This window comes from Botrytis cinerea, chromosome 1 (genome assembly GCF_000143535.2).
Source record: "Botrytis cinerea B05.10 chromosome 1, complete sequence".
Classification (NCBI taxonomy): Eukaryota; Fungi; Ascomycota; class Leotiomycetes; order Helotiales; family Sclerotiniaceae; genus Botrytis; species Botrytis cinerea.
Genome location: NC_037310.1, coordinates 4,048,302 through 4,060,629, shown reverse-complemented (window position 1 = coordinate 4,060,629; position 12,328 = coordinate 4,048,302). Strand labels below are relative to the sequence as shown.

General features: G+C 40.3%; 4 protein-coding genes across 4 annotated transcripts; 2 read left to right on the top strand and 2 right to left on the bottom strand.

Annotated features, from left to right (window-relative positions):
• Nucleotides 1-82: 82 nt before the first annotated feature.
• On the top strand, nt 83-1,269 carry BCIN_01g11540 (hypothetical protein). Its single transcript, XM_001545958.2, has 2 exons — nt 83-319; nt 375-1,269. The coding sequence occupies exons 1-2, from the start codon at nt 179-181 to the stop codon at nt 1,152-1,154; spliced, it is 921 nt and encodes a 306-aa protein (XP_001546008.1). The 5' UTR covers nt 83-178; the 3' UTR covers nt 1,155-1,269.
• A 148-nt stretch (nt 1,270-1,417) lies between these two features.
• Nucleotides 1,418-2,684, bottom strand: BCIN_01g11530 (hypothetical protein). Its single transcript, XM_001545959.2, has one exon. The coding sequence runs from the start codon at nt 2,634-2,636 to the stop codon at nt 1,488-1,490; it is 1,149 nt and encodes a 382-aa protein (XP_001546009.1). The 5' UTR covers nt 2,637-2,684; the 3' UTR covers nt 1,418-1,487.
• A 180-nt stretch (nt 2,685-2,864) lies between these two features.
• On the top strand, nt 2,865-4,669 carry BCIN_01g11520 (hypothetical protein). Its single transcript, XM_024690994.1, has 2 exons — nt 2,865-2,935; nt 2,991-4,669. Exons 1-2 carry the CDS (start codon nt 2,933-2,935, stop codon nt 4,512-4,514), a joined length of 1,527 nt encoding a protein of 508 aa, XP_024546764.1. The 5' UTR covers nt 2,865-2,932; the 3' UTR covers nt 4,515-4,669.
• A 1,605-nt stretch (nt 4,670-6,274) lies between these two features.
• On the bottom strand, nt 6,275-8,189 carry BCIN_01g11510 (hypothetical protein). Its single transcript, XM_001545962.2, has one exon. It carries the CDS (start codon nt 7,971-7,973, stop codon nt 6,483-6,485), a length of 1,491 nt encoding a protein of 496 aa, XP_001546012.2. The 5' UTR covers nt 7,974-8,189; the 3' UTR covers nt 6,275-6,482.
• Between the last annotated feature and the right edge of the window lie 4,139 nt (nt 8,190-12,328).

Below are 12,328 nucleotides of genomic sequence, written 5' to 3'. Positions count from 1 at the left end.
TCACGATTCGTAAAAAGAACTTAATGCTGACATTTATAATCTCGCCATCGCACAACATCGCGTTGCGGCATGTCTTATTTTTGGTCCTATTCCCGTTGCCCAGCACATCCCCCCCATTACTCAGATTTGTCACTTTCGCTTGCGGGCATCACGCAAATCACCAAACCACAAAACTCAAATGGCTCCTACTCGTCCGCAAAGCCAAATCATTCCTATTGTTGAGAACGGGAATGGGCCAATAACAGACCGATATTCTGAATCTTCGTTGGTGATTGACAATATTTTGACGACCAAGGCTTTTGATGGACGGCTGTGCAAGGTATTCGGTACTTTACTACTGCTATGAGACTATAACTAACAATATTAATTTCCAGGCTCTGGGTGTTCGCATGGTAACAAACCCCTTGATTGTAGCATTAGCCCGCAATGCCGGGTTTGATTGTCTCTTCATCGACCTGGAACATTCCTCCCTCTCCCTCGCTGAAGCAAGCGCCATCTCCTACACTGCTACTCTGACGGGTATAATGCCTTTGGTTCGTCTGCCTTGGCAGTGCGGTTCTGGTTATGTCCAGCAAGTTCTGGACGGTGGTGCAATGGGAGTTATCTTCCCGCACATAGTTACGAGAGAAGATGCATACGCAGCCGTCCAGCAATGTAAATTCCCACCATGGGGCAAACGTTCAATGTGGGGTCAACAACCCGTCCTTGGGATGCGACAAACGCCACTCCCTATTCTAGTGGAAACCTGCAATGCGAAAGGCTCTTCGGTATTAGTGATGATCGAAGCTTTAAGCAGCCTCAAAAACCTCGAGTCCATCGCCGCCGTGGAAGGTGTCGATACGTTGCTCGTTGGTTGTCTAGACTTGTCAACTGATATGGGCATCCCTGGTAACTTTGACAGTGAGTATTTCCGATCTGCTTTGATAGATGTCAGTCAGGCGTGTCGGCGTCATGGGAAGGTGATGGGTTTGGCGGGGATCTATAACAATCCTTCACTTCAGAGCTGGGCAATTAACGATTTGGGCGTGAGGTTTATGCTGTGCCAGCAGGATTCAAATCTTATTGCTTCTGCTGCGAAGGAGTGTGTGGCTGCTGTGGTGAGGGTGGATGGAGGACATACTCATATGGAAGTGGTGTCTCCGCGGCAGAAGTAATGTCCATAGCGTTTTGGTTTTTGGGAAAGCGTTGGAGAAAGGTGCATGTTAGTGTTATGATAATCAAACCCATTTTTAGAACGTTAACGTTTCTGAATGATGTACTACGATCTCAGCATGTGATTCTCGATTTCAAAACCATTGTCTTGGGTAAAATTTGACACATGTTAGTATCGTAGATTCAATTTGAATAATTTATGATGTCTGTGGACCAAGTCAATTCTGCGATGGAGGGAGGGGAGCATTCACCTTCAAAAAGATCTTACTTTAGAATATACAATATTTGTTTTTACTGGCAAGGTATAAAAATAATTCCGGCTCCTGTTCATCTAATCAAAGAGTATACACCAGCTTATGAGATAACCCCTTCGTGGAACGAATCTCCTGAATACCTTCCAACGCACCTTCCAAACCTGTCTCTCTCACCAGCTGTGGATGTGGCCGGATCAAGTCACGATCAAGTAGTGTCTGCAAAGTCTTATTCCACTGCACCCCGAAGCTATGCGCAACTGCGTCTCTCTTCCTCCCATGAGGCGTCGGCCATAAGACCTCTTCACCCATCAAATCCATCCCAAACACCCAGTCGGCATGTACAATTGCACGAGATCCAGCCACTGCAACACTATACGGGTCCAAAGCGACATAACGGCCACCAGCTCGTCCAATGGCTGCATAGCACAGCCTCGTCGTATCGGCAGTGGTGATACAGTCTAAAACAAAACGTAGCCCATTGCGTGTATGGGCGTTAATCTCCGCAGCACATGTCGGTGACGAATAATCAAACACGGCATCAGCACCATAAGACTTCACCATCTCAAAACTTTTCGGCGAACACGTCGCCACAACGGTAAAACCCGCCAATTTGAGGAGTTGTACTGCACACGTTCCGGTGAAGCTCGCACCACCATTCACCAAGACGGTGGTTGGAGATTTCTCGGTCCCATCATGACTTGATGTAATCTTTATCTTCGGTCCCAAAACTTCGGAGGGGCGGACAAACTCGCTATTCAACGGCTCTAATTCGGGTCCAGGTGGTAGAGCCAAATGATGGAACAGTGCCCAGGGGACTGTACACCACGCCACACCTCCGACCCCCGATGCAGCTTGAGCAAATGTCCAATCATCGGGGATCTTCAAGCAGGTGTTACAGTACACGGATGTATGTTCGGCGAAGGCTCCGATGTTTGGTCGGAGAGGGTTCATACCCATGACTACGCCGGCGACGCGATCACCGATTTTGAGACCGCGTTTCTGAGCTGTGGGGCCGCCAACACCGGTCACGACGCCGGCGAAGTCGCAACCAGAAATAGCGCCTGGGGTGAGGTAGCCACCGACCATTTTGGTGTCGACAGGATTTAGGGATATGGCTTTGATGGCGACGCCGATTCGGTCATCTTCTAAGGGAGGGGGGAGATTTGCTACGTTGGAGAGAACGATGTCGTTGTCTAAGCCGCCGACTAGGGCTTTTTGTGTGCGTGCCATGTTGGATAGATGGCTTTTTCTGGAGAAGGAAGGGGTTCTATTTACTTCTTTTATGAGTAGGCTTAGGATTGAGATGTGATATATGTAGGAAGTTGGTATATAGTCTGTGGCGAGTGTTGGTAGCCTGGTGTATTGAGTCTTACGTACAAGTCTCCGAAAATTTCCGAAAATTGACATCCCAAGACCCATCCTCAAAACATGAACTGTACGGCAAGGTGTTATTATTAAGACATCCATTATTCAATCTTCCATAAGATCAATCGATACAAACAAGATCACAGAATTAGTCAATCAATATGGTGAGTGATAAAGATCGAAGGATGCTTGCCAAGACATGTATTTACAGCAAAATAGGTAGAATCAACGCTTAATCTCTCTCAAATCGAGAAAGATCTAAGCAAAAATGCTCTCATCAAGGACGCCATCATTATCGAACAAGATGACGGGGCTATCAAAGCTTTCATCACGTTAAAGCCCCTCGTCGACCCCAAAGCCGAAAATCGGCAAGTGAAGCTCTGGCGCACCATGTTCGACAAAGGAATGTACGCAACCATTAAAAACAAGCCTAGTTCAACCATTGGTCGCGACTTTACAGGCTGGGTATGTCAATACAACAGCATTCCCCTCGATATCGCGGAAATGAACGAATGGCTCGACGACACTATTCATCAAATCCTAACGACCCACGGTGAAGACCATTCTCTCGATGTTCTGGAGCTGGGAACCGGTTCGGGCATGATTCTCTTCAATCTAATCCCGAATTTACGTTGCTATCATGGATTAGATCCCTCTCCAAACGCGATTGATTTCGTGGCTGCTACGGCACGTAGTGTCCCTTCCTTGGAAGGGAAATTACATTTATATCAAGGCACGGCTCTTGATTTCCACCTCTTGAAAGAAGCTACTCCTACTTTGGCAATCATCAACTCGGTGGCTCAATATTTTCCCAGCTCCAATTACCTTGTGAATGTTATTCAAGGACTTCTAGATCTCAACACCGTATCCACGATCTTTTTTGGAGACATGCGTTCCTTTGCTCTCGAACCCGAATTTTGTATCTCAAAAGCCCTTTCCCAGTTTGGTGAGAATGTCAGTAAAGACGATCTGAGGAATGAACTTGGAAAACCACATTCCGAATTCCTCGTCGATCCAGCTTTCTTTACCAGTCTTGTGGAGCGCCTACCTGGGAAGATTGCGTCCGTGGAGATTTTGCCGAAACATATGAAGGCTAGTAATGAGTTGGTGCAATATCGATATTCGGCTGTGATTCATGTCAAAGATTCCCATTCCCAGGTACCTATGATACAGTCACAAGACTGGATCGATTTCTCTCAACAAAACCTGAATCGAGAATCCCTTTGTTCGCTTCTTAGTACTACTTCGGAGGATGTTGTTGCGATAAGTAATATTCCTTACAGCAAAACTATCTTGGAACGCGAAGTTCTCTCTTCCCTTCAAATATCTGATGAGAAACCAGATTGGCTTTCCAATGTCCGTGTAAATAGTCAAAAAATTCCTTCACTTTCAGCACTTGATCTTGACCTTATCGCGGAGGAAACTGGTTTCGAGGTTAAGTCAAGTTGTGCGAGACAGTTTTCCCAAAAGGGAGGCTTGGATGCTATTTTTTATCGGAATAGTGCTTTAGGGAAGCAGTTTAGATTCCCGGTTGATCATGTGGGGAGGAAATGGGAGTGTTTCGCTAATGAGCCGTTGAAGGGGAAGAAGATTCAAGTAAAGGCGGGAGGGAATCTCCCACAGGCGGTTTTGGATGTGTTAAAAACACAAGGGCTTGAGGGGAGGTGTGATGTTGTGGTTTTGGAGGAGTTGCCGGTTAAAGAAGGAATGGTGGATCATGAGGTGTTGAAGAAGATGAGGTGATTGATCGATGTACAATGCAGCTGGAATGTGGGGTTGTGTTCGATAGTGACATGGATAAATATTCTGTGACCAATAGATTGACGTCTGTGTGTTTATATTTGAGTGTATAAAATGAAGAAAGGGAATAAGTTAACTTATACCTTCAAATCCCTTCACTTACCAACACCTACAAAGCCAAATTTTACGTTTTTTTTGAAACATACTAGTCTTGAACTGAAACTCATATTACCGGAAAAGATCTATTTTACTCATATTATTTTAGTCAAAAGAAGCAAAAACTTTATCGTCAAAGGTAACGACTTCAATAACATTTTCATTACGTTGCAGATGCCGCAATGCACCAAAATGGGTCTATTGATGAGCTCAGGTAATAAAAACATATAGTACTTCTATCCAATAGTGGGGTTTTGTAGTGGCAATTTCTCTTAATACTGAACTTTCAATTATTTTTAATTCACTCAACACTTCCACGGAGCTTCTTCCTAGTCGTGTAAACGTAAACATACGTAAAACAGGAAAGCATGTCGCTTATAAGCAAGATCTTACCGGATGCCACGGGATGTTTACTTTTTTTACTTGCTATACTGTCTATGTAAAACCATTTCATTCATTCGTAGTCTATGATGTACTTTTGAGACAAAAAGTGACAAAAAACAACTTTCAAATACAGATTTCTAGTTTCTTAATACAAGTCGCTAATTCTAAATATTATGAGTGGAAAAATTTAATCTAAGGTTATATAACATAGTTATTTAGTATTTATAGTTTCTCCTCTTATAGACTTAAGACATTACTTATTCCAGTTCCTCTTATTTTGACCTCTCACATTTATATATTTTATACCTCAAATACATCATTACAACTCACTACTACTATATATAATGATTAGCCTTTATTTATTATACACAGCTATTAGATTGATTATAATATATATGAAGGCTTTTATTATAAGATCTTTATTACCTCCTACTCTTTTGCAATATAGATGACTAATTTTAATTATAAAATCGCACAATTACAAATCGTATAATCGCAAAACAGTAGAATTGTGTAGTTATATGATAACTTTTTTAAGAAATTCTAAAAAAATTCTTACAATTCTATAATTGCGCAATTTTTCGATTTTATGATTTTGCGATGATACGATAAATATTATCCGTATCTAAAATCAGTAACTGATATTAAACATAAGTAATATATACTAAAAAGTTGATTTTTGTTACTTTTTGTCCTAGAAAGACATCATAAATATGACTAATTATACAAATTCATTTCACCCTAAGAAACTCATAACTAAACCTCACGGTCAAAACTGAAAAAGAAGTGCTTATAGATTAAGTCTTCTATTTCTTCATGTCATAACTTAAGAATTGTGGCTATAGCTTATAGCACTCTTAATAAAAATATATTAAAAACTATCATTTATTCAACTTTTCAATCCTTTGAAAATTTGATACAAAATAAAGTAATTCTGATAATTATTATTATAAATTATAGAAAATTATAAAAATTGCTTAAAAAAATGAATAGAATATTTTTTAAATTTTTTTCAAATGAGATATAGAATTTTGAAATTGAAAATTCTAAAAATTTCAAAAAAATTGATTATTTTGTATAGTAAAAGTGTTATATATTATAATTTTCTAAAAATTTCAGTTTTGAGGTTTTGTATTTCAATTACAAAAATCATAAAAAATATTTCATTCATTTTTTCTAAATTATTATTTAATAAGTTTTATTATATTGAAGTTTCAAATTTATAATATAATAGTTTGAAAAATCATTAAATATTTAATTTTGTATAATAAAATATCATTTTTGTAGGGATTTTGTTATGAATTAATAAAGGGTGTTATGAGCTATGGTCACAACTCTTACATTTCCTATGCTCTCTAAAAAAAGGAAAAGGTAACATGAAACTTTTTCAATTCCATTATATTCTATAACCCTATCCTCTCAAACCAGCCCTCAGAATTGTAACTTCTCCTTAATCAACTCCCGAATCCCCCGAGCTAAATCCTCAACCTCCTTATCCCTCTTCCCCACCCACGAACTCCTCAAAAACCCCACTGCCAGATCCTTGACCAACACCCCTCCCCTCCCCAAGTGCCGTTCAATATCCCGCAAAGAATCCTGCACCATTCTCACCGCCGTATTGATCTGATACAAGTAGTGCACCGCATTCGCACTCAATAACTCATTTCTCTGCAATGCCGGTTCATTCTCCGGCAGCGTCGAAAGATTCAAAGAAAGTGCGAGAGGGGAAGAGAGGGAATTGTTTGGACCCGGTATGGATTGAAGATAGGTCTTGAAGTGATCCAGGACTAGAGCGCACACTTGCATGATGTGCATGTAGCCTGCGACGACAAGGAGGATTGTGGGAGTATCGGCTGTGGTACCGATTTCGGATGGAGAGGGTGTGCTACTTCCTCCGCGGGTACTGTCTGTGGCTAGATTAGTGGTGTGGAGGATTTGCGCAGCCATGAAACCGAACTTCTGAGAGAGGGTGAGGATATTACTGATGGAATCGTCGAGGTTGGTGCGGTTTTCGAGGGAGTGGTGGAGGGAGTGTTCGGAGAGTTCTCGGAGCTGGCTCTGGATTTGGTAGACGAGGGTTGTGAGCTCGAGACTTGTCGGGGAAAAAGAAGAGGGTGATGATGATGGTGTGAAGAACGTGCTTGGTGTGGTTACTATTGGGATAGATTGAATTTTGGTTCCATCAGGATGAGATAATAGATTTGTCATCCCGAGCGGTGGGGGGATATTGGCTGCCGCGCGGAGGAGATAATCTTCTTCTCCTGCTGCTTTCGGATGATTGTTTTGCAACCGGTCGAAGCACTCGGGGGTTTGGTCGAAAGCGTGATCATCTCCGAAATCATAGTGGGTGAAAGTCAGATCATCTAAGATCGTGGATTCGGGGATCGGAGGATCGAGGGTCCAGTCTGGGAAAGGGGATGGGTACGAGGAATGTGTTGATGTGCTCGAGGCGGTTGCACATGTGGTTTCGGAGGTGAGTCCCGGTGCAGCACCTGCGTCTTCTGGGACGGAGCAGTTCTGGCTCTGGCTGGCTGTTCCTGGTGTCCGACTCCGTGCTGATCGGGTAGAAGGGCCGGAGTCATTACTGTTTTGCTTTTTGCATTTCGAGTATGTTCGACGGCCGAAAAGACAGGCTACCTTGGCCCGGGTACATCGTTCACATATACTGGAACCGGCTGGTGTTGTGCATTTCAGCTTCTGGAGACGGCAGCGGTTGCATGATAACCTTATGGACATGGAAGTAGCAGACGTTGCTTGACTTTCGATTCCGCTATCTTGGGAGACCTGCCGGTCATGTCTGGATGGGTACTTTTCGCGTTGTTGATCTTGTTGGTTCTCAGGCTGAGTTTGAAGTTCTCTATAACCGTCCATAAAATCGGAGTCGTTCATGCTAAAAGAGAGCCAAGAAGTCAATTGGATCATTAAGCAATACCAAGAAAACACTAAAGTAGGCGAAGGCTTATCAGATTAAGAAGTACGTGCACGATCAAAAGGGAAAATTTGTATTAGATATATATAGAACTAGGTATAAGCACTAGTTGGTACGAAGGATTCGATCAGAAGTAAGATAATTATGGACCTATTCAGGGTATTTGGTAGTCTGAGGTAAAGATCGTAAGTTTGTTTTTAATAGTTTCCACAAAGGCCAGGGCATCTAGCCAATAGTTTTTTAGAAATCGCGTATTTAATACTCGATTAGGTTTAAGTGGATGACTACGATTTTTACCCTGGAATACAAGTATACACTCTGAATAACCTGGAACCATCCTGGATTAGAGAAATATACTCTTCAATGTTCCACTTGAGTGCGTCGATTATTCCTTAATCTAATATACACTAGGATGCAAAACGTGTTAACAAACCCCTTGTCCACCACTAGTATCCACTTACCTCATATAGACTTATTGATATCGCTGCTTTTACAGATAAACAATGTATGAATTAAGAATAACGTGGTTTATCACCGAATGGATTATATAACTAAATAGATTACTTAATTTATATACAAAATTTGTTTATATATATATTATAAAAGAATGAAAGATAGTAGAGATCATATAAGAAAAGCCTTTATATATATTATAATCAATCTAGTAGTTAATATAACTTAACACCGGGTAGGTTATACTAATAAATGAATTATTATTTTATATATAAAATTCATCTATATATAATTATATACTTTATTTATTCATTGATAGACTTTGTTAAAATCAAAACTATAAAATTAAATTATATAAATATCATAAAAATCTAATTACTTATTGGAAATTCAAATCATTATAATAGCTCTTATAAAAGACGTTTTTTTATAAGAAAAATCGTTACAATTTCTATTTTTTATCGAATATAATGGGAATATTTATACGAAATTTAGATTTTTTTTTTTTTTTTTTTTTTTTTTTTAATTCTTACATCTTTTAAAAATAACAGTTAATTGTTAGAACAGGAATACTTAAAATGACTAATTTTGATGTGTTTTGAAATGATCGATTTAGTGATATAATCCGTTTATTAATAAACTATGTTATAATATCTAGTATTTGATATACCACCCTTCAGTGTTAATTACAGATTTCACCCTGATTGACCTCTCGATAACTAGCAAAGCCCCCATCATCATAGCATACTATGCTTCCTACAATCCTACTATCAAAGCTGTTTAAAGTCTCTTCGGGATGAGGGGCATGGCCAAGGTCAAATTCTGTGTGTAGCCTGTATATCCAGTATGCCAATAGTCGGAGACAATCTCAAGTAGTCCGTTTAAAGAAAAATCAAAATTATCCAGTCTTTCGGACGCACTTCGGACCAGATATGCTAGAAATGTCACGTTTTTCTCGTCAAACCAATTATTTTGCCTATGAAGATTAAACTGTGACATTATTAGCATAGCTTCTCACGGGACTGTGCGCCTCGTGACAGGCTGGTGAAGGCTTGGCATTGTCCAGCTTGTGTGGGGCCCCCACAAAGCCATATGTTCTGTAAACTAGTTGATCCTGTTGTAGCTCTCTCAGCTACGCCTTATTATAGAACGGTAGATAGCCTGAATCAATGCTGTTACGATGGGGGACTCTGACCGCCGTAAACGTAGTTACTGGGACGGAGGATGCGGTCAAAAGTCATGAAAACTAGCCAAGGGTCTTTGTCCACTTATAAATGTGGGTTTTAACAGGGGCTAGTCTCTAAAATGCAACGTAAAATGGGGTCCTAGGCTGTAGTTTTCAGCATATGCCTAAAGAGGGGTAAAACACACTCAGTGGAGAAGTTTTTACTGAATCCAACATCGTCCCTTGTTTTGAATTTCATTCTTTTGCCTTCACCTAGTGTTTATTGGAACCGATGCCTTGCATGTACGTACGATCGACCGAAACCTTCTGGGATAGCGATGCAGAATTTCCACGAATGCGATCCCTCTACTTTCAACCTCCCTTCGCATATTGTATCGCGATCAAATATATACTACCCTACACAGAAGAAATGGGTCGTGTAAAAGTATGGACGGGAGTAAGGCGGGTTATGGCTCCTGGGGACATCAAATTCAATGTCGATACGTACCAGTCACACAAACAACGAGGGATTCTTTTCCAGGGAGTTCAAAAGCTCGCGACTCATACCGTCGAACAATATATTATACCCACGACCGGAGGAAGGGATCGATGAGAAAGCCCGGTAAGGGAGAGCTACACATAAGAAGCCGAGGGAATTCAGAGGGGACGTCACGCTATTCAAACAAGCCCTCTAGCTTCTAGTGTAAGCGGGCGAGAGAACTTCTCTGCAAAGGCAGGCCCAATGACGTTCTCGGACTGCGGCCCAAGTTTTGGGTTAGAAAGAGGGGAAGAATACTGAGGAAGGAGTGGGCATGTAAAAGTTCTGGTCCCACCTCACCGCACATGTAACGCTTTTCCGGCTAAAATATAAAATTATTCACCTGTTTATACTCTAGCTTATTCATTATAAGAGGAGACGAAATTAAAAGTTATATGAAGGCAAAGGAGGAGACTGGACATGGAAGCACTATTTTGTTTATCACAGCAGGAAGAATAGCCTGCCTGAGCTAGACTCAAAATGTCCCCCGGAATACATTGGCTAGCCCCATAGACCTACTTCTAGACCGGTTGAGCCTTCTGGCTCAGCTGTCCTACTATAGTCTTCGACTTACACAAAAGAAAGAGGAAGATGAAGAAGAAGAAGAATAACAATAATAATAAACTGTTAGTAATATAAGTATCGCAGATTCAATTACAAAACATAAAAAATGTATTAGATAATCAAAAACACTTCAAACCTATGAAGAACATTAATCATGGGAAACTATGAATTACAGAATATAAGTCCTAGAATATTAAATCCTGAAAAAAAGAAAAAAAAAAAATACAATAAACAAAAAAGGCTTACTAAAACTAATAATATTATAAAGGAATAGCTTCAAAACAAAACAAATATCGTGTAATTAAAAGCTAATCGATTTATCAATCAACTTATCAGTCGACTTATCGATCCACTACAGAGCGAAAGTCTACCCAAAAGAATAGGTTTCTTTGTAATATAAAGCTTCGTACTCAAGACAATTATTAGTTTATAATTACAAAAATTGCAACAAATTACAACCTTATTGAACTCCTACTTGAAATTTAATCAAACCACCTCGAAAGATCTCTAACCACTTCCACATGACCCTAGAAGCAGCTCCCGTAATACTTCTACTGTTTCAAATGAATCAGTCTCTGAAATAAAATCTGAGCAGCTTTCCGTACTACCTCCTCAGTTACAACAACCACATTCTGAATCTAATTCTTGTTTTATAAGGCCTCAGAAAAAATCTCCCGGGCTCCTCGGTCTAAGCATTCTGTTGGGCTAGAGTTCAAGCTGTCACCCTTTTTGCAGTTAGTATGAGACCAGAAAATATACAAATCTTTACTTCTATTTCAGTGAAGCATGTATATTCATTGTTTACTAAAGTAAGGAAGAGATGCTGGGATCCTGACGTCAGTGACATTGCTGTAATTGAGTACGTTCAGGATACAGAACATCCTGGGAGGCCAAAAACCACTGAGAAGGTTAGGCAAAAAGTGCTTACTATTTTGACTAGGAAATCAAGCACAAGAGAATGGGTATCTTGGAGGATCACTAAAGCATTCAAGCTCTTGCCGGGCTGCAAGAAAATCAGTTCAAGTACTTTTTACCGCATTCTTAATGAAGCCAGGACTTAATAAATAAGAAAAAGTGGCTAGAGTGATGCCTTACCCATCAAAATTGGATTTTGGAAGATTGGTACAATGTCATTTGGACTGATAAAACTAGTGTTCAAATGGGGATTGTAAAAGGTAAAGACGGAATTGAAGGCTTTCAACAGAAATCTACTATACCCACCGTGTTACTAGAAGGTAGAAGGATTTTCAGGAGTTTATGTGATGGAGTTGTTTCAGCTATCATTAGAAGGGATCATATCATATCTGGAAGGAACATACGGCAGCTGAAAAAGTAGCTTATATCAGGGATCCAGAGCAAAGGAATAGAGATAATATGAGTAAGATCTTCTAATGTGAGAAGTCTGAAGCTGGTGTAGCTGGAATGGAAACACGCAACCACTTTGATACTGAGCCTAAATTTGTAAACACTAATCCTGGAATGGGAGGCTTTATTAGGAAACAAAATAAGGGAGCTATAGGTAGGTATAGGTATTATGAAAAACTTAAAGCAACTGCTGATACATTTTGCAAAAATGTGTTTAGAGAAAAGACCTAATACTATTGTACAAAAGGATGGTACTACAGCTC